General features: G+C 37.8%; 1 protein-coding gene across 11 annotated transcripts in view; it reads right to left on the bottom strand.

The window, feature by feature from the left end:
• LOC138746083 (suppressor of tumorigenicity 7 protein) overlaps positions 1 to 23,397 on the bottom strand; it is a 152,720-nt gene that overhangs the window by 34,611 nt on the left and 94,712 nt on the right. For all 11 annotated transcript variants that reach the window (XM_069903882.1, XM_069903878.1, XM_069903879.1 and 8 more), the window contains exons 2-3: positions 14,147 to 14,229; positions 8,641 to 8,800 (exon numbers count right to left, since the gene is read on the bottom strand). In XM_069903882.1, the coding sequence (XP_069759983.1) occupies positions 8,641 to 8,800; positions 14,147 to 14,224 (238 nt within the window). In that variant the 5' untranslated portion in view covers positions 14,225 to 14,229. The remainder of the gene's footprint in view (positions 1 to 8,640; positions 8,801 to 14,146; positions 14,230 to 23,397) is intronic.

The raw sequence follows: 23,397 nt of genomic DNA, 5'->3' as shown, positions 1-23,397 counted from the left end.
GTGTTCGCTGCCTTGCAGGACCTCGTCGCAATCCAATAGTCTGTCCTCTGATCACTGAGGCAACCCCAAAGGAAGTGGCAAGGGCTCCATGAAGCAACAACCTCTTACATGATCATAATTAAACATTTACTCTCTGATCACTGCTACTTTGCCAGAATCTTCAATACAGTCCATCAGCCAGCAAGCCCAGATCTTGCAGCTCAGTGAGAGGACGTACAGCCAACATTTATTTGGTAGGCTGCATAAAAGATAGACCAGCAACCTCACTGACTATTGCTGGCTCTTCATTGGCACTTGATTTGTCATGGTGGTTTCATTGCAGACGGCGTAATAGAAACTGGGTGCTGAGACAATGGGATACCTTTGGCATTATCCTGAATTAACTGTCAAGGCATGGTGCAGAGAGAAGAAAGCTGCAAGTTTACAAAGCCACATGTTCACTCAACCTGCTGCTCTCCAGCAAGACAGTGTGACATATAATCATCCCAGAGTCAATAATCCCCCTTATGCAACTGCGGATTGTAGACTACGAGTTTTTTTCCTGAATATCTTCAACTTCACCAGAAAGGCAAAAAAAACTATTGGCAGTGATCACCAGGACAATCAGTGGTATAATGGAGTTCTTTCCTTCCTCTGAAGTTGCAGCTATTTTTGATGAATTTAGGAGATGACTTCCTAATTAAAATGAAATCCTGCGATCTCTTCCTTCACACCTTGGTGAAGTACAACTTCCTGTTGATTCTTTGATCAGCTTCCTCATTGCTGCTCATTCTCTTAGAAGTGCTGAATACCAAGGAGATTTATGTGTGCAAATTTTGCTATTCTACAACGATTTCATTATCAGTAATGCCCAAAGTGTTTGCTCCAGGAAGCTGAATTTTAAGGGTTTGGTGTATAAATTGTATTTTACACTGTGGATAACCTTCCAATAATTATTCACTGAGAAATTTCAGGACATTTATAAGCAATGTGATCCATACATTTTGGATTGAAAAGTTTTCCAACTTTGGGCTGTTTTACTGAAAATTGTAAAGCTGCTCCTTTTTGTGGCTAATTTTTAAATTGGGAAATATATTAAAGGATTTACTGCTGTTTGGGTGTTCCTTTAAACAGGAAGGAAATGACGAACAATACGCTTCCTATCCATTGTGGTTCTTTTCTCTATTGTGAATTTCTTGTCTATAAGACATACAATGATATGGTCAGAATTTGGATATATTGAGACAAAACATACATGCTTTTTGATGGCAATTCAGCATTTTCTCAATTTTCTTGCCAGTTGCCAGGACATATAACCTGCTGGACGGTCAATGGACTCATGACCATATGATGGGACCTCTTGAGGGAGTGCCTCACATAGATGTTTCAATTGATGGGAGGTAGGAGCTTGTGATGGACTTGCCTATGTTTTCTATTTCCTTCAGCCTTCTGCATTCCTGGACACTTGAATTACCAAACCAGGCCATGATGCAACCAGGCAGTATATTTTCCACAGTATACCTGTAGAAGTTCGATAGAGTATTTGAGGATTTGCCAAATCTCCCCAGATTTCTTTGAAAATAGAGGCTATTTCTTCATGGTTACCTGGATGTGCTCCAGTAGAGGTCCTCCAATATCTGGACTCCTGGGATCTAGAAGCGTTTAACCCTCTCTACCTCCTTCCAATCAATGCAGGCAAATGCGTAGACCTTCAGTCTGCCATTCTTCAAATCCTCAATAAACTTCTTGGTCTAGTTGACATTGAGAGTGAGATTGTTGTTCTGGCACCAACCAACCAGATTCTCGATTTCCATTTTGTGTTCTAATTCATCATTTCCTATTATTTAGCCAACAACGGTGGTGTCGTCAGCAAACCCTGAGCTTGCACTGGTGCTGCACTTGTCAACCCATTTATGGGTGAATTGGGGGTAGAGCAGAGGATCAAGCATGCACTCTTATTATTAAAATTTTTTTATTTTTCACACTATAAACCACATTGATCAAGATACATACATTTTTCTTTTCAAATATATACAGTGTCGTTTTCTCCCCCCCTCCCTCTTCCCATCCCACCCTCCCTACCTCCCCTCCCATTCATTTAAAGTACAGAATCTAAGATACATTAAACCCGTCAAACAATGTTGTCACTCAATCAAAATAAACAAGAAATTCCACTGAGTCAATTCTTTTCATTTCCTTCTCCTTCTGTCATTTTAGGTGGTAGATGTCCCCGGTAGGTTTTCTCTATTGTGTTTCATGTATGGCTCCCATATTTGTTCAAATATTGTAATATTATTTCTTAAATTATATGTTATTTTTTCCAATGGAATACATTTATTCATTTCTATATACCATTGTTGTATTCTCAAGTTATCTTCTAATTTCCAGGTTGACATAATACATTTTTTTGCTACAGCTAAGGCTATCCTAACAAATCTTTTTTGTGCACCATCCAAATCAAGTCCAAATTCTTTGTTTTTTATGTTACTTAGGAGGAAGATCTCTGGGTTTTTCTGGTATATTGCTTTCTGTGATTTTATTTAATATCTGGTTTAGATCTTCCCAAAATTTTTTCACTTTCTCACACGTCCAGATTGCATGAATTGTTGTTCCCATTTCCTTTTTACAACGAAAACATCTGTCAGATACTGTTGGATCCCATTTATTTAACTTTTGAGGTGTAATGTATAGCCTGTGTATCTAGTTATATTGTATCATATGTAACCTCATGTTTATTGTATTTCTCATAGTTCCAGAGCATAACTTCTCCCATGTTTCCTTCTTTATCTTTATGTTTAAATCTTGTTCCCATTTTTGTTTGGTTTTACCATTTGCTTCCTCATTCTCCTTTTCTTGCAGTTTAATATACATATTTGTTATAAATTTTTTGATTATCATTGTGTCTGTAATCACATTCAAAATTACTTCCCTCTGGTAACCTCAGACTGCTTCCCAATTTGTCCTTCAAGTAGGATTTCAGTTGGTAGTATGCCAACACTGTATCTTGAGTTATATTATATTTATCGTTCATTTGTTCAAAGGATAGTAATTTATTTCCTGAAAAGCAATTTTCTATTCTTTTGATCCCTTTTTTCTCCCATTCTCTAAAGGAAAGGTTATCTATTGTAAAAGGCATTAGCTGATTTTGCGTCAGTATTAGTTTTGGTAATTGGTAATTTGTTTTATTCCTTTCTACATGAATCTTCTTCCAAATATTGAACAGATGATGTAATACTGGAGAATTCCTACGTTGTACCAATTTTTCATCCCATTTATATAATATATGTTCAGGTATCTTCTCCCCTATTTTATCTAGTTCTAATCTAGTCCATTCTGGCTTTTCCCTTGTTTGATAAAAATCTGATAGGTATCTTAATTGTGCGGCTCTATAATAATTTTTAAAGTTTGGCAGTTGTAAGCCTCCTTGTTTATACCATTCTGTTAATTTATCTAGTGCTATCCTCGGTTTCCCCCCTTTCCATAAAATTTTCCTTATTATTTTCTTTAACTCCTTGAAGAATTTCTCCGTCAAGTGTATTGGCAATGCCTGAAATAGGTATTGTATCCTTGGGAAAATGTTCATTTTAATACAGTTTATCCTTCGTATTAGTGTTAGTGGTAAGTCTTTCCAATGCTCTAAGTCGTCCTGTAATTTTTTCATTAGTGGATAATAATTGAGTTTATATAGATGGCCGAGGTTTTTATTTATTTGTATACCTAGGTATCGTATTGCTTGTATTTGCCATCTGAATGGTGATTCTTTCTTAAATTTTGAGAAATCCACATTATTCATTGGCATTGCTTCACTTTTATTTGCGATAATCTTGTAACCCGACACTTCTCCATATTCCTTCAATTTCTTATGTAATTCTTTTATTGATATTTCTGGTTCTGTTAAGTATACTATAACGTCATCTGCAAATAAACTGATTTTATATTCCTTGTCTTTTATTTTTATCCCTTTTATTTTATTTTCTGTTCTTATCAATTCTGCTAGTGGTTCTATAGTTAACGCAAACAATAAGGGTGATAATGGGCATCCCTGCCACGTTGATCTGCTTAAGTTAAATTGCTTTGATACATATCCATTTACTGTCACTTTCGCCAATGGCCCCTTATATAGAGCTTTAATCCAATTAATATACTTCTCTGATAAACTGAATTTTTGTAGTACTTTGAATAAATAATTCCATTCTACTCTGTCAAAGGCCTTCTCTGCGTCTAAAGCAACTGCTACTGTTGGAGCTTTATTCCCTTCTACTGCATGAATTAAGTTAATAAATTTACAAATATTGTCTGTTGTTCGTCTTTTTTTAATAAATCCAGCTTGGTCTAGATTTACTATTTTTGGTACATAGTCGGCTAATCTGTTTGCTAATAGTTTAGCTATTATTTTATAATCTGTGTTAAGTAAAGATATTGGTCTATATGACGCTGGTGCGAGTGGATCTTTCCCTGTCTTTGGTATTATTGTAATTATTGCTGTTTTGCATGAATCTGGTAAGCTTTGTGTTTTATCAATCTGGTTGATTACTTCCAGGAAGGGAGGAATTAATAAATCTTTAAATGTTTTATAGAATTCTATTGGGAATTCATCCTCTCCTGGTGTTTTATTATTTGGTAGTTTTTTTATTATCTCTTGTATTTCTACTATTTCAAATGGTTCTGTTAATTTATTTTGTTCCTCTATTTGTAATTTTGGTAGTTCAATTTTAGTTAAAAATTCATCTATTTTGTCTTCTTTCCCTTCGTTTTCAGTTTGGTATAATTGTTTGTAGAATTCTCTGAAGTTTTCATTAATCTCTGTTGGATTATATGTGATTTGTTTGTCTTTTTTCCTTGATGCCAATACCATTCTCTTAGTTTGTTCTGTCTTAAGCTGCCATGCTAGAATTTTGTGCGTTTTTTCTCCTAGTTCATAATATTTCTGTTTTGTCTTCATTATGTTCTTCTCCACCTTATATGTTTGTAGTGTTTCATATTTTATTTTTTTTATCTGCCAATTCTCTTCTTTTAGTTGTGTCTTCCTTCATTGCTAATTCTTTTTCTATATTTACTATTTCCCTTTCTAACTGCTCTGTTTCCTGATTGTAGTCCTTCTTCATCTTGGTTACGTAACTTATTATTTGCCCTCTGATGAACGCTTTCATTGCGTCCCATAGTATAAACTTATCTTTCACTGATTCCGTATTTATTTCAAAGTACATTTTAATTTGTCTTTCAATTAATTCTTTAAAACCCTGCCTTTTAAGTAGCATGGAGTTTAATCTCCATCTATACATTCTTGGAGGGATGTCCTCTAACTCCATTGTCAATATCAGGGGTGAGTGGTCCGATAATATTCTAGCTTTATATTCTGTTTTTCTTACTCTGTCTTGCATGCGAGCTGATAACAGGAATAGGTCTATTCTTGAGTATGTTTTATGTCTACCCGAATAATATGAATATTCCTTTTCCTTTGGGTGTTGTTTCCTCCATATATCCAAAAGTTGCATTTCGTGCATCGATTTAATTATAAATTTGGTTACTTTATTCTTTCTTTTAATTTTTTTCCCAGTTTTATCCATGTTTGAATCGAAATTAAGGTTGAAATCCCCTCCTATTAGTATGTTCCCTTGCGTGTCTGCTATCTTCAAAAAATATCTTGCATAAATTTTTGACCTTCTTTGCTAGGTGAATATACATTGAGTAAATTCCAAAACTCCGAATATATCTGACATTTTATCATTACATATCTCCCTGCTGGATCTATTATTTCCTCTTCTATTTTAATTGGTACATTTTTACTGATTAATATAGCTACTCCTCTAGCTTTTGAAGTATATGACGCTGCTATTACATGTCCTACCCAATCTCTCTTTAATTTCTTGTGCTCCATTTCAGTTAAATGTGTTTCTTGCACGAATGCTATATCAATTTTTTCTTTTTTCAGTAAATTTAGCAGTTTCTTCCTTTTGATTTGGTTATGTATTCCGTTAATATTTAAAGTCATATAGTTTAACGTAGCCATTTCATACTTTGTTTATCTTTCCTTTCCGTTTCCTCATCATCACCTTTCCTTCTTATCCATTTCTGCTTTCTTGTTTTGAACATTTCTAAAACATCAAACATTTCCCTTATTCTCCTATCTAAAATTTCTTTAACCCCACTATCCCCTCCCCTTCCTGAGTTGCCCTTTATCCCTTGTCAGGTAACCACATCTCCCCTCTCCATTTGGATTTGCGAATTCACTCACAAGCGTCAACTTATTTCGCAGTGACCGTAACTCCTCCCCACCCAGCCCCCCCCAGAAACGATTTCAATTTTCATATATAACAAAGGTCACTCTCTTAATTCCCTCCTTACTTCCTCTCTTCCCTTTCTTTTCCTTATTAATTCTTATCTATACTCTATATTTTCCTTTAAATACGGATACACTCATGTACACACATATATACATACACACACACACACATATATATATATATATATAGATATATATATATATCTATATATATATACCCATATACACACATACATATAGTTCATGGTCATTTTTGCTCTCGTTACGTCTTCATCTCTCTGTCTGTTTTGTAGTTGTTCTGCAAATTTTCGTGCTTCCTCCGGATCCGAGAATAGTCTGTTTTGCTGCCCTGGAATAACTATTTTAAGTACCGCTGGGTACTTTAGCATAAATTTATATCCTTTTTTCCATAGGATCGCTTTTGCTGTATTAAACTCTTTTCTCTTCTTCAGGAGTTCAAAACTTACGTCTGGATAGAAAAAAATTTTTTGACCTTTGTATTCCAGTGGCTTTTTGTCTTCTCTTATTTTCTTCATTGCTTTCTCCAATATATTTTCTCTCGTTGTATATCTTAGGAACTTTACTAAAATGGATCTTGGTTTTTGTTGTGGCTGTGGTTTAGGGGCTAGTGTTCTATGTGCCCTTTCTATTTCCATTTCTTCCTGTAATTCTGGTCTTCCTAGGACCCTGGGGATCCAATCTTTTATAAATTATCTCATATTCTTGCCTTCTTCATCTTCCTTAAGGCCCACTATCTTTATATTATTTCTTCTATTATAATTTTCCATTATAAATATCTTCTGAGCTAACAGCTCTTGTGTCTCTTTAACTTTTTTATTAGATTCTTCCAATTTCTTTTTTAAGTCCTCTACTTCCATTTCTACGGCTGTTTCTCGTTCTTCCACCTTGTCCACTCTTTTTCCTATATCTGACATGACCATCTCTATTCTATTCATTTTTTCTTCTGCACTATTAATTCTTCTTTTTATTTCACTAAATTCTTGTAATTGCCATTCTTTTACTGATTCCATATATTCTTTAAAAAAAATATATCCATTGTCTTGCCTTTCCCTTCTTCTTCCATTTCTCTGTGTTCTTCTTCTTCTTCTTCCTCTGGGTTGGTCATCTGTTGTTTCCTTGTTTTCTTTTTACTCTCTTCTTTCTTGTTCTCGTTGTTTTCTATGTTCTCTTCCTGTTGTTGTGTTGCAGCTGTCATTCTCAGCTGTGGAGATCGACTCCTCAGCTGGTCCCCCCTCCCATCAGTGTTTTTTTTTTCATGCGCGGTTGCGCACTTTTACTTGGCTTCGCGAGCCATTTTTGTAGTCCTGAGCTCGGGACTTCCACTGACCTGAGGGAGCGGGCTTCTCTCTCTGCGGCGGGCTTCCTCGGACAGGTAAGGCCTTCACCTTCTTCTTCCGACGTTCTTTCTTCTTCTCTTCTTCCCGTTGCTTTCGACTTTTCTTTCTTCACTGCCATTTTCTTCCCACCTTTACTTTCACTTTGTTTTAATTTTTATGTTTGTGCCTTTGTGTTTTGTGTGTTTTTTTAAAACTTTTCCGGAGAGGGCTGGAGTTCCCTGACCGGCCACTACTCCATCACGTAACTCCTCAAGCATGCACTCTTGAGGTGGCCTTTTGTTGATGGTTAGCTTGGAGGAGATGATGTTATGGTTTGCACTGATTAGGGTCCGCTGATGAGGAAGTCGAGAATCCAATAGCAGAGGAACAAACAGGAGTTCCAGATCCCTTCGTTGGATCATACATTTTGCTGTTATAGTGGTGTTTAATGCTGAGCTAAATAGTTATTAATAATAATAATAATAATAATAATAAATAGCTAACAGTGAACAATGGCCTGATGTAGGTGTTCTTGCCATCCAGTCTAAGTCTACTGGAATCCAGGGAAACCATGAAAAGTTTTATCTTTGACAGAAAAGATAATTTGCTGTGAATGTTACCACTTTCTAATTTATCACTTCACAATTTGAATTTCTCAATGCTATTTCATATTTAGTATACAGAAAGGCATGCCCATAGTTTTCAGGACTGTTCAAAAAGTGAACCCTCATTCAAAAGGAAAAAAAAACACGGGAAATTGATATGGGATAGAGACAGTAACATAGAAAGTTCTGAAAGCAGGAGGGTGTTGAGGGAGGGAAGTGAGGGTAGAAAAAAATAAGGCCTAAAAAAAGTGATCAATGATTGAATAACTGGAGCTTTACACTTGTTGAATATTTTGAGATTGTGCATAATTATCTTGTATCATTATTGCTAAACTATTCTTTACAAGTGAAAAATGTTTCCATCTGGAGAGTTAAAAGGCAGAAAGTAAGTCCATGCATGGCCTTATAAAGGGCAGTTTTTGTGGCTGCCATTTACCTGATACACTTTGTCGGTTGGAGTCGCTGTCTCCGTTATTGGAGGTGGAGTTGCTGGGCGTGGTGTTATCCACTCCACCAAGCAATGGCCGGAGATGACTGACTGAAACTTGCTCAATAAATGATGTCCCATACTTTCGAAAATACCACCATTCAAATATCTGTGGACCAAAAGTAATCAAGGCATTGATTGAACCTGAAGTATGTAAAGCTTTTCAGATATTGTCTTAGTTCACCCAAAACAAATGCTTCATATTAAAATTTTAATTTGATGCAACAGTTCCTATAATTTCACTTTTAAATAGTCAAAATGGAAGGGGTTCCTTTCTTTCTGATGACTGATAATGAGGATATTACAAACAAACAATCAAATTAAAACAAGATGAATGCTTCAGAATATTACCCAAAGTTTTGAATGAATAGGTTTAATATTTTTTAAAAAGGTGAAGATTTACAGAGTACTATCAGAAATCCTCTCTGTCAAAGTTATTCATAACCATAGGGACCTCTATCAGACCAGTCTGTTTGGATATTCCCACATGTTTCAGAATGTGAATATCACTGGCTAGGCTGGCATTTCCTACTAGGCTCTGGGAAGATGTTGGCCTCTGGAAATACTGCAGCCTTTATGATGTAGATTTTCCCAATCCTGATAAAGGAGGGGAATTCCAGGATTTAGATGAAGGAACAATGCCTATATTTCAAAATCAATAAAGTGTGCAACTTAGAAGTAATGTGTAGCCAGTCGTGTCCATATATCTAACGATTTTATCCTTCTTGGCAGTTGAGGTCACAGGTATGGGAACGCTGTTGCAGTATTCCAGTTCAGAAGTGCAATGCATTTTGTGGAAGGTATACAATGCGACTCATATGCACCAGCGGTGGAGGGAATTAATGTTTCCACGAGTGGATGGGGCGACAATGAAATGGGTTGCTTTGTCAGGGATGGTGTTGAGCTTCTTTGGAATGGTTGGGGCTTTATTCATTCAGGCAATTTCTGGTTTGTGCTTTGTAGATGCTGGTAAAGCTTTGGGATATTAGAAAGTAAGTAATTGATCACCCAGATTCTGTGCTTTTATAGCTGCAATATTTTTATAGATGGCCCAGTGATTTCCAGAATGTTGATCTTGGGGTACTTGGAATTGTAATATAATTTACTAGCTGGTCAGAATCTCTCTTGTTGAAAATACTCAATGCCTGGCACTTTTGGTATGTAAATATTAATTGTTCTACCTTCTCTAGATTATTCTCTTACAACACATGCTGCTTGATAGTACAGTTAACAATAGCTTCCATCAGAAGCAGAAGGCAGATGCTGCAATTTTGAGCAAACAATGAGGACTCAACAGGTCAGGCAGCATCCAAAGACAGAAATGGCCAGTCAATGCTTTGGGTCAGGACTCTTTTTTAAGACCTTTCATCACTTTGCTGATGACGAGCATAGACAGATTGAACAGTACATGAGACATACCTGGGCAATTTTTCACATTGTATGCAGATGCCAGTGTTGTGACTGTACCAGAATAGCTTGGCTAGAGTCTTGACTAGTTCTGCAACAGTCTCAGTAGTAGAGCTGGGATGTTGTTTCTGTTGGGTGTAGTGGCCTCAGTCATTTCTTGACTATTTTTGATCCTACCTATGTCATTGCTGCAGTTTCCTAACTTGCAACATGGCTAAACTTCAGAAGTTTGCAATGGTCTGAAAAGTACTTTGGGGTGTCCTGAGCTTGTGTAAAATTATTTAAAATTTGTTATTTCTTATAGGTACACAAAATTGAATTGAAAAACATCAAATTGAAACATTACTTCCAAGATAACCCACTTAATTGGCATGTGAATGACCCGTCTTTAAAGGTAGCTCGAACTGAAATGCTGGTTCAGTACAAGCTTTTACATAGGTTAGCTGGCATCCCAGAGCAAAAGGATGCAGGACTGTAGTATTACAGTGCCAGCGTCCTGTGTGATGTAACATTACAGTGTTGGCGTCCTGTGTGAACCCTTGTACTGGAGCAAAAAACATGGTTTAAAGCTGAAGCAAAAAGCATGGTTTAAATCCTCCAATACAACCCTTTAGACAGAAGATATTGTGAAATGCATTGGCTCTGATACTACCTACCTTGGTAGTATCAGACATGAGATGAAAATGACTCCCATCCCCCACTTCATTGCATTTATACAGGGAGGTGAAGCAGTTAAATGGCAGTTAATTCATGTCTTTTCATGGCTCTGTAAAAGTGGCTATGTAAAAGTGGCTATGTAACACAGTGACTTCATTAGTAACCATACAAATGGTTGCTCCAACTATAATGCTGAGAGATTGGGAGAAGCTTGCCACTCACTTTCAAATCTAATGGATTAATCCCATTACTTTAAACAACTAAAGTGCCAATGGAGGAAGAATTGAGTAGGTGTAATAATATTATAAAATATATTCAATGTATCTAATACTAAATACCAAGACTCAACATGATGTTGCTTGAATTTTATTTGGTTAACGGGGATACACTTCCACTGTAACCTTATTATTAATTCTTAAAACAGAGTTTAACAGTGCAATGAAACAGACACTCTTTAAAAAAGAATTTACAAAGTATTTCCAGCAAAAAGATCCGTCAGTATTTTCCTGGCAGCTCCTGTAATAAATACTGCAATTATCTGAAACTGAATTATCCAAAATCCTCAGTTAACCGAAATTATTTGGACCAGGAAGTGACGTCTGTACGGCTCTGAAATTTTTTTAGATAATTGAGGATTTCAGAAAAATTAGAAATCCTCATTTATCCGAAAAATTTCAAAGCCAAAATTACATAATTTTGCATCTGAACAATTTCGGATAAATGAGGATATCCGAAACAAGCAGAAATCCTCAGTTACCTGAAATATTTTCAAAGCTGAACTGATGTCACAGGTTGAAAACATTATGGAAATTTGGAAAAAAACCTCTGAGTAGAATTTCAAGAATTTGGAGGTGGATTTATCTTATTTTGTTTTTTTTTTGGTGAGAATTAAACATTATTTTATGCTTTACAAAGCCTTCCCTTGTTGTTGCTTAAACACTGTTACAAGTGATTTTTTTGTTGCTACTAGGCTGTTTTTAAAAAATGACCAGTTATCCGAAAATATCATTTATCCAAAATAGTCGCGACCATTTCGGATAATCGGAGTGGTACTGTAAAAAGGACCTAGGAGTGTGCAGTGGTATTTACATAAAGGACTGATAATATAACCTGTGTACCAACCTGTAGAGAACACACAAATTATGAATCTATTAGATGACACCCCTTTTTTATCCATTGGTTATGAGAATGAGGCCTTTGCCTTTATTAGTGATGGATGTGACAAGCTCCTAGTACTCCATCTTCCCAAGACAAACAAATAATTTGCTCTGTGCTTATCCTTCACTGCCTCCCATGTGTTACTGTCTGAAACTTGCATCACTGCCACTGAATGGAATGTGGAGTTAGTTTATCTATGCACCTGTTATCTATCCAAACAATGTCTTTTGGAAAGAAGTATAAATCCAAAAGACAAAAGATGTGCCTACAACAGATGGATTGCACACCCTGTTCCAATGCACTGATTAGTAAAGAGCTGGCTGATCATTCTCCAAGATCAAAGCTCTAAAATTAAATGGCAAATCATCTGTTGGCTCAAGTTATCTTTTGGAGAAAACAAGTTCTGTCGTACTGCAGCTTCAATTTTCCATCCACTCCCTCAAACACAATGACACAGGAAATCACCTGCAATATTGTTACATGCTCTTAAAATAAAATGAATGAGAAATCAAATGAGAGAAATCGGCACAAACACATTGACCCTGCTGTCCTTTTCTTTTATAATCACAGTTTTGCAGCACAGAAATAGACCTTTTGACCCAACTTTTTCATGCCTAGCAAATTAACGACCCAAGTTAGTCCCATCTTTCAGCATTTGGCCCATGTCTCTCACAATCTTTCATATCCCTGCACCTAAGTGTCTTTTTAAATTGCACCATGTACTTATTATCCTGTGTGAAAAGGTGCCCCTCAGGTTCTTTTAAATCTATCCCCTCTCACCTTAAATCTATGCTCTCTCTGACTCCCTAAACCCAGGAAAAACACGATGACTGTTTGTCTTATCAATGTCCCTTATGATTTTATATACTTCATTTAGGTCACCACTCAGCCTCCTATATTGCAGGGTTAAAAGTCCCAGCCTATCAATGTTAAAATTTATTATCAGATTGCCCATATGACATCACATGCAACCCTGAGATCCAGCCTCCCTTTGTAATTCAACCCAACCAACTCTCTTTTCTGCACCCTTTCCACCTTAATGATATCTGTTCTATAGCTGGAGTGACCAGAACTTCACCCAATGCTCCAAGTGTGGTCTCGCTGTCATCTTGTACAGTGTCCTGTTCCTGTACTCGATGCTCTGACCAATGAAGGCAAGTTACCAAACACCTTCTTCACCACCCTGTCTGTCCACCTGTTTAACTAGTTCATAGGCCCAAGAAACTCTGTTCTACAACAGTCTCCAGGGCCCTAGCAAAGTACAACACATTCCAGTTGTCCAAGTAAAATTCCATCTTCTATTCCTTAGCTCACTTTCCCAATTCATTCAGATCCTGTTAAAATTTCAGGCAACCTTCCTCACTGTACACGATATTTTGGTGTCATACGCAAACTTAATAACTATGCTAAATACAAGATCATCTGAGCTGTAAATTTAGTTGACAAATAACGGTGAACCCAGCTATAATCCCTCAGCACACCACAGGTCCAAGGCCTCCAATCTGAACACTGCCACCTTCCGAGTCCCAGCATCAAGCTAATCCTGTATCCAAATGGCACAGAACACCCAGGATCCCTTGCAATCTGAACTTTTGGACCAGACTACCATGAGGGACCGCCTCAAAGGACTTGTGAAGTTCACAATCTTCTTCATGGTAGAAATTGTGCCTATTAGAACAGCCTCAGGACAGAGGTAGGACAGACTGCAATGAGTTAAGAAATGGCCAGTTCCAAAATTAAAATATTGCAGATGCTAGAAATCAGAAACAAAGCATGATGTTCAATAGATAGCAGGCCAGAGAGCATCCATGGAGAGAGAAAATAAGTTAAGATTTCAGGTAGATGACCTCCAAAAGAACCTTTTCAAGTAAACCAGCTAACCCAGATAAATGCAGGTCCTCAGTGCTGTGGTTCAGAGATGCCAGTCTAGACTTCAGATGTTAGGAAATTTCTCCATATCAGTAACAGAGAGCTCAGTGATTGGCATTCAGAGACCATTCAGGTGTCAACATTCTATTGATCTTCTGGTTTTCAGTAACATAAAATCCCCAGGGTTATCTTACAGAGGCCATTGCAGCAGTTGCATTAAAAGCATGCGGAACGCAAGAAATGAAAGCAGTGGACAAACAGAAAGCATCTCACATCAGACAATCCCACATCTGGCTCTGCCATAATAATGTCAATGCTATCAATATTTATAATGTTAATAATAATGATAATAACATTTACTTACCAGAATAAGCCCTGAGATCAAAGATGATGTGCCTGTCAGAGCAACGTAGAATTTGGGGGTTAATGTATTCAAAAACATACTCACTGTAAAAGAAAGAAGAAAAACTTCCATTAACATTCATCTTTTGAGGCAAAGGTACAGGGACTCTGAAGAAAACTTCACATAAAATGTCTGGAATTACAATTTTATCCAACCACAAGCAATATAAATAATTTTTGTTTAAATTATATAGACATAACGGAGATACTGTTGTCTTTTTTTCTCCGCAATCTATGACAATAAATATGCTTTAAAATGCAGTGCTTGTTTCTGAGCATAACCGCTATTTAATGAAGTGTACTGAATGATCCTGAACCTGTTATGTTATCTGAAATAACATAAAATACCTAGAAATAAAAACCCAGTTGTAGTCGCCATAAAGTGGGTTGGGCATACACCCAAAAGGTTTTTTTTTCTTCCTTTATGAATGGAAGCCTGGCTAATAGGCCCTTAATGGACCACAGGTCTATCAGACAGTGGTCAACACTGAATGTCCTGCAGGCCCTGTGGGAGGGCACAATGGATCCAGTGGCAGAAAATCTGATCATCATTAAAGGGCTCACTTGTCAGGAAGCAGAAGGAGCCCGTGTCAGCCTATATATGTCGGGATACAGGAGGGAGATTGAAAACTTGGCTGAATGGTACACCAACAACAACCTCACACGCAATGCCACCAAACCTTCAGCAAGGGAAAACCAGAGGTGTACAATCCAGTGATCATCAGGGGATCAGAGGTGGAAAGGGTGAGAAATTTTAGTTGTTGGGAGTCACTATCTCAAGGTATCTTTCCTGGACCTAACACATCAATGACATCATGGAAAAAAGCATGTCAGCATCTCTACTTCCTCAGGAGTTTGTGGAGGTTTGGTATGACATCAGAAACCCTGGCAAATCTCTACAGATGCGTTGTGGAAAGTGTGCTGACTGGCTACATCGTGGCTTGGTACGGGGACACCAATACCCCTGAGCGTAAAGCCCTCCAAAAGGTAGTGGACACAGCTCAGGACATCGAAGGCAAAACCTTCACCACCATCGAGAACATCTACAGGGAACGTTGGTGTTGGAGAGCAGCAGCAATCATCAAGGATCCACCCCACCCAGTATATGCTCTGTTATCACTGCTACTATCAGGAAAGAGGTCTAGGTGTCTCGAGACACACATCACCAGGTTCAGGAACAGCTACTATCCCTCCACCATCAGACTCCACAACAAACTCAATCAGGGACTTATTTAAGAACTTACTTATGCTCTTTATTGATTTTTTAAATTCTCTTTGTATTGCACAGTTTGATTACATTTGTTATCATGCATATGTTGTGTACAGTTTTTTTTCTTTGCACTACCAATAACTGGTAATTCTGCCTCTTAAATGAATCTTAGGGTTCTATGTGTTGTCATGTATGTTCTTTGATAATAAATCTGAAATCTGCATGGAGAGAGTCTCATTCCCGAGGCATGCTTCCCTTGAGATGGCTGTGAAGGGGATGAGACAATTGTCCACCATTTTGCAGACTGTGCAGTTGGAAAGAGGACCTGGAAAAGGAAACAAGGATCTTCATTGAGGTTCACCTGAAGCAGAAGTCCTTTATCACAGAGGACGCTCATATCTGCTGGTTGTTTCCAGGGACTCATACTAAGGCAAATAAGTGCTTCTGGAAGATCATCAATTTAGCGAATGACACACTTTAGTATGTCCAAACTTGTGGTCTTCCAGTACAATGAGATGTCTGTAAATGAATACTAGTGTCTGGCATGTCCCTAGCTGCAGGAGTATGTGCAAAAGGACAAAATGAAACTTGCTGAAGGCAATATAATTTTTTTTGTGGGGAAGAACTGCAATCCGATGTCCTGTCACCACTGGGCATTGTATGAAAGCCTCTTGAACATTTATAAGGGTACAGTAAAAGTCCTGGCATCCAGCACCTATGGGGATTGGCAAATGTGGATTAAGTGAATTTTCTGGTTGCTTGAGATTGCCTGTGGCGTGATTGGTGAAGTAATGCTGAGGCGCGCCAATTTTAAACCCGTATTTTTTACCCATTTATTTTTCACAATTTTTTTTTTGCCGTTTGCTTGAGGCTGCCAGTAGTTGAATTCCAGGTAACAAGGGTTTTACTGTATATTGTTCAAACAGATGACATGCATGGCATTGGTGCTTTGTGCAGAGAATGTATTAACTTGATGACACCGCAAATGTATACACTTGACAACACCACGAATGTAGACCCATCACAACATAACACACTAAAAGCCCAAAAATCCCAATGCCAGAAATCCGGACGACCTGAGAATCTAGCGGGTTTAGTGGGTTTTTGTGTGCAAGCATGCATTCGTGAGCATCACAGATGCACTGTGGCAACATGCAACCATGAAGGCATGTCACTATAAAAAAGATTAATTTGCATAAAATAACCTGCTTTCATTTGCATTCTATATTTTTTCTTTTAAAATGTCTATTTTAAAACGTAATTTCAAACACTTCATGCTTTGTTTGTAGTGGAAACATTTTGCTTACACTTTTGCCACGTGTTGACTTTATTTCTCTTTAAAACTGCTTGCTCTAATAAATGAAGCATGCTGTATTTGCTAATGAATAAACTATCAAAATTTACCTGTTCATCTCTTCTTTTATCCCTTCTTAAATTTGAATTTTAAAAGTACTGCCCGAGAATCCAGAAAGTCTGGACTGACCCAATCCCCGAGCAGACGGAATTTAGGACTTCTATTCTATTGGACTCAAGTACATGACAGCTGCCATCTTGTGGCTTGTTTGGAGCTCTCACAATGATATGCCACTTGAGTAACTTAGACAGCATAAAAAGAAAACATTTGCAAATATTTCCTGTTTTGAAAAATTCAAGATTTGAAAATTGAACTGTAATTGCAAAATATTGATATTCAACGCACGGATTCTATAATTCCAAATTACTTTTAAAAGCAAACTCTTAGTGTTTAGAGATATTATTGTTTCCATGGTAGTACACGCTGGATCAAATCTGTACAATGTTGTTAAATGATTACCACCACAGTGCCAACACAAGGGGGCACTGATGATCCAATCAGAATGACTAAAGAATTAAAACAGCCCTTTTGTTTTGTACAAATGTGAGACCATTTTCCTCTCTAAAATACAAATACATTTAAATTCAGTAACACCTTACATGAAACTAAAATACTATCCTATCTTATACACCTTGTTGTTTTGAAAAACATGGCCAACCGTCCACATTAATTTCTGTACAGACTGATTATGTCGATTTTTGAACGTGAACAGCAATATCCAGGCACATGTTCAATTCTCGACGTGCCCTTGAGCACTTGTTTACTTAGAACACAGCCCAAATAAGCACTGCAGTCTTAGCTCTTCAAGCCAATCTCACAAATCTATTTCTGTAAATGAAACCATATTCCAGTGACATGATTGGATTGGTGGAATGGCTCTGCTCAGAACAGGGTGAGTTAGGGGTGGGAGGGCAAGAAATCCAGTAAGGCATTCAGAAGAAATTTCTGTACCTAAACAGTAGAATTCACAACAAGGAACGATTGAAGCCAATCACTGAAATGTGTATGGAGAGAATGAATATTCATGTAAGGGAGAAGGACAGGCAGAAAGAGATAATAAATATAAAAGGATAGATCAATATTCACTTTGCAGTTGGTGCAGAAGTATTGGAGAAAGATCCCCTGGTGGTCCCGAAGTAGTTTATGGTTAGGGTCAATGTAGAATGGGGATGTTCAAGAGCTGATTGCTGTTGGGGGGGTGGGTGGGGGGGGGGGGGAGTTGTGAAACCCGGATCCTTTATAATGTTAGCTACCTGCTTGAGACAGCACTTCACCTAGATCTCTTCACTGAACGGGAGGCCGGTGCCCATGCTGGGCTTACCACTTTATAAAGCGTTCTGCATTCCTGGGCACTCAAGTTTCTAAACCAGGCAGTGAAGCAACCAGTCAGTATACATTCCACAGTGCGCCTGTAGAGGTTTGATAGTCTATGCCAAATACCCTTTGACTTCATAGAACGCACTTCACAGCTGCCTTAACGTGCTAATTCCAGGAGAGGTCCTCCAGTATGCAGATGCCTAGGAACCTCAGTCTTCATCCTCCACATGAAGTTCTGCCGATGAAAGCAGCAGCATTGTCCCTCCACCTCCCATTCCTAACATCCACTTGAGGTTCTTTGGACTGATGTCGAGAGCAAGGTAGTTCTTGAATTGCTGGAAGAATGCAGCAGGTCAGGGAGCATCTGCAGAGGCAAGAGAGAGTCGATGTTTTTGGGCCAAAACCCTGGTTCAGAACCAAGAGTACAGAGAAGATGGCCGGTGGATAGAAATTAGTGCTGAGAGGTGATTATGCAGGCCAGCGCTGCATTAGGTGGGACAGGATGAGGGAGGAAGGGGATAGGCAGATGGAGGAGGGGGGAGTTGAAACAGAGGTTGCTAGGTTATAGGTGGAAAAATAAGGAAGGAGAGAATAAAAGGCAATTGGAGATTCTATCAAGTAAGTCTCCAAATAGAATACTTGTTTATCATGTATAAAAAAAATACCTGCAGCAACTTTACCTTTTTGTCTCCTCCAACAACAAGACCTATTTCCATGCTGTGTGACCTGACTACAACTACAAGTAATTAAGTGTAATACACAGGATGTGAGCTTTGAAATGAAGGCTCACAGAAGAACTCCCAGCAACACTCCCCTCCTCTACTCCCCAGAATCCAAAGATTTCTGCTTTATTCAAACAATACCAGATTCCCACAATCAACAAAGAATTGAGGCCAGAACAATTGGTCTTTCTCCACTTTTATTATTATTATAAAATACACCAGACTCTACTGTCAAACACACTCAAATCTGATTCCTTATTTGAAAAGCACACCTGCAGACCTGCCTCAGTTAAACTGGATCAAGGATAGGTTGGTTCATCCTGTAAAATACAAAGGAAAGGAGAAATCCACTGAAAGAGGCTAAATGATATGAAAGCCATGAGGTTTCCAAAGGTGTAATTAATTTGCATTTTTGGAGCAGCATACAGGGAGCATGTAGAAGATATAGGACTCAAGTGAGTCTAAGAAGAAATTTTGATGACTTGGACATGAATATTCAATCCTATTCTTGGATTAAGAATTGCCCAATGCTCTGCTTAAATTTGGAGAGGTTTCTGCACATTTGTTCATGTTCAGTGCCACTCTCATTTAAATAGATTCCTTTTGAATAAGTGTTAGCTCTGAAGCCAGCTCAACATCGACAGTTGTCAAAAGAGGCTCTGAATTAATTAATAAACTGCAGTCATTGTCCTCGCAAAAGAAACTGTGAAAGCAGAGTAAATATCTACAAATGAGATGAATAGCAGCCAGTATGGTTTGTTTGAGGGGGAAAAAAATCTGTTTAAATAGGCAAATGCATTCACCTGAACAGGAGATAGAATCTTGGTTAAATAGAGCTTGTCCTGTCAAAATGTAACATAAGAGAAACATTACCATGAAACCAAGCTAACAAGCAATGTGGAACAGTTACTGATAGTATTAAAACAAAATCATTCATTTATTATCCCATTATAAGTTTGTATGTGAGTGCATGCATTGGGGTTATTTAGACGGCAGGCATGTAATGGCACAAACAACAAAATTTGTCGTTACATGGGCAATCTAAAAAGGAAAGTGCAGGTATTTTTAGTCAATTCCTGCACCGCAATTTATCCTTCTCGGGAGAAGCCAGCAGTCTAAATCGCACCGCAAAACTCACCTCATGAATCTGACGTCTAGCTGATGACTCAGGCCATGTTGCCCCACGTAAAAGCACCAAGACTAACACGCACTGACACTTAAGTTGTGCAGTGTTAACGAGCACAAGATGAGTAATTGTGTTAATTTATGTTAAAATTTTCAGATTTTCCAACGTTGCTGTCTAAAAAAAACACTTAAGTGAGAGAGAGAGAGAGAGAGAGAGAGAGAGAGAGAGAGAGAAATTCTCATTTTACTTCAAAATATCTGGGATTATATGACTGACAATAAACACAATACTTTTTCTTATGAAGGGCATAGAAGAGAAATCCAACAAACAAAATGAAGAGATTCTCTAAAACATTTACTGATTATTTTCTGTGAAATGATCGCACTCCTAAATAAAAACTTAAATCCAGTTTGATAACAGAGAATAAAAGCAGAAAATGCTGTTTTATAATTTTTCTAGCCTCTGCAATGTTTTTTTAAATTTATTTTGGTAACCAGGAACACACAAATGTCCTTAATTTAAGCATTTCACCAATAGTTTTCAGGTTATGGTGACACTTCCCTCAAGGTCAAAGGCTGGAGAGAGGGAAAGAGTCAGAATAGGTTTATTGTCATGAACATGTTGTTTTGCAGCAGCAGGATTGTGCAGATAAAGATGCAAAAATTACGATAAATTACAATTCTGTAAATGCAAGATTTTAAAAAAATAAGTTGTGCAAAAAGATTAAAAGTGATGTGGTGTCCATGGGTTTATTTTCAGTTCAGAAATCTGTTGGTGGAGGGGAAGAAGCTTTTTTTTTGTAACTTTGAGTGGGTGTCTTCAGGCTCCTGTACCTCCGTCCTGATTGTAGCAGTGAGAAAAGGGCATGAATTGTATGGTGGGATCCTCGATGATAGATGTTGCTTTTTTGAGGCCCTGCCTCTTAAAGATCTCCTTAATGGAATGAACACTAATACCCATGATGGTGCTGGGCGTTTACAACCTATTCCTGTCCTGTACATTGGCACCTCCACACCAGTGATGCAATCAGTCAGAATGCTCTCCATGGTACACCTGAGGAAATTTGCAAGTCGCTCGTGACATACCAAATGATAGAGAGAATCAGATGGCATGGAAACAGCTCATTCACGGTGACCAAACTGCCTACCTGTGCTAGTTTGTCAAAATATTCAGTGAGATTTCCAGGAAACAAATGAGTATTCTTTTTCTTGCAGATTTGTGGTATGAAAGAGAGAGAGATTTAAGTATTTTTGATGTCAAAGCTAGCTGATTCTTATTCTAAGTTAAAACTAATCAAAGACTGCTTTCACCACCCTTTGAATTTATTTTTCCAAAGACTCATGATCTTTGGAGAAAAATATTTTAGCCTCACTTGCGTTTTAAATGGCTGAACCCTTATTTTTAAACGTGTCATCTCGTTTTAGATTCGTCCACAAGAGGAAATATCATCTCCGCATGCCCATCAAAACTCCTCAGGATCTTGCATGTTCAATCAAGTTCACTCTCAGGCTTTTGAACTCCAGTGGGTACAAGCTTAGTCTGTTCATCCTTTCTTTATAAGGACAACCCACCCATTCTAGGAGTTCAACTAAAACGTTCTCTTAATAGTTTCTAACATAATCAGACCTATACAGTAGAAGAGGGGTGGCAAGCTACGGCTCCCAGGCCAACTGCATGAAGTTGCCCATTTTTAAGAGGACCATTAGAAGTTTTAAACAATATATTGTACTGAATGCAAATTGCACTTCAAAGTTTCAACACTAGATGTCAATGCCATTTTGAACAATACTACACCTATTGTTGCAATGTTACTCATCGACAAAAGTGTTTACTTCAGTTAAAAAAACCGTTTACTTCACCTGATTAAAAATGGTGGAATAGAAAGTACGGAAAAGGGCAAGGGACTTCAAAAAATTTCAGATAAGGTGGGAAAATGATTATTTTTTTCACAGAAGTCAAGGGGAAGTGTTTGTTTAATTTCCAAGGAATCTTAACTTCAATGGCCAATCTTTAATAGCTGACCTACAGACTTACTCAATGCATCAGAATCATTAGGTGGACACTCGGGCCATAAAAAATATTCACTAAGAGTCCTGGAGGAATGTTGGAGACTGCCTTGTTCCATTCTTGATCTTTTCTCCTGTTCTTATTTTGCACTGCTTTGGAATGAGATTTTTAAAGAGTCAAGTTTATTGTCATCTGTTTGTACAAGTATAGCCCATCAAAACAATGTTCTCTGGGCCTCGGTGGAAAACACGCAGACATACAACCAGACATAACTCAATATATAAACAATAGATAGGCATGACAAGGATTTCATCCGTACATATAAATAAATAAATACTGTTTCATGACTATTGAAAAACAGTATGATTTGTGATGATCAAAATTTATCATCTACTCCCTTTTTGTTTTAAACTAGGCCTACACTGTCTTTCAGTACCTTAGGTCAGGAATGAAGGGTAAATCAATTGCAAGGAATGGAAGGTAATCAAATTCAAAGCTTTTGCGTGTGAGCGAAACAACCCGCTGCCAAATCACGCACGTCGCTTTTTGCATTCCATCGCAGCCACCAGCTCCAATCAAGTACATTAATTCCACCTCAGTTGGAGAATTTCAGTGAGCTAGTGTGCGCTGTCAAAGTAACAATGAGGTTAATGGTGTTCTCTAGTATTTATGCCTAAATATTGTAACAACCTTTGGCAAGAATCCAGATTTTCAATGCATAAAAGGGATCTGATTGAGAGAAATCACATCAGTATGCATGAGGATATTTAAATTTTCAGAAGTGAAAGTATTTCTGCACATAAAATAAAGAGGTTTGGAATACCGTATCCTTTCACAAGATGCAACTAATCCCAGGTTAAGATAAATCTGGGATTTATCTGAATCTGATTGTATTTTGATCGCTAAGAGTATTAAGGGACATTGGGCAAAGATGGGCATATGGAGCTGTGATACAGTATAGACAAGATCCCACTGGTCGGCGAATTGGGCTTGAGAAGCTTGATCTGGTGCACATGCTCCTGTTCCAATTAGAATGGATGAATTGTTGGATGTCATCATTCAAATGTGGTTTCCCTCATTGCTCTGCTTTGCTTTTACCCTCACTAAACTGGGATTTAACCCTCTCTCATTGACACGCACTGAATTACAGGAAGTCGTTGTATTTAACATCAGATACTGCCTCAAGCTGCTGCAGTTATTTAGAGTTAATAATTACGGGGGATCTTTTTGTATTGGTTCAAGGGGTGGAGCCATCATCAGCACTTATAATCTATCTCTATGCGTGACCCCTCCTCCCATCATCTGTAATGACCTGTTAGCTAGCTCACTATATTGGCGGCCTAACAAGAGTCAACCAAGTCAGGAGATCTGAAAAACAGTCAGGTAATGGCAGCAGATTTCCTTCCCTGAAAGGTATTTGTCAGACAAAACATGCCAGATTCATGCAAAACAGCAATAATTACAGTAATACCAAAGA

This window comes from Narcine bancroftii, chromosome 11 (genome assembly GCF_036971445.1).
Source record: "Narcine bancroftii isolate sNarBan1 chromosome 11, sNarBan1.hap1, whole genome shotgun sequence".
In the NCBI taxonomy this organism is placed as follows: Eukaryota; Metazoa; Chordata; class Chondrichthyes; order Torpediniformes; family Narcinidae; genus Narcine; species Narcine bancroftii.
This window is presented reverse-complemented; position numbering and strand designations above follow the sequence as displayed.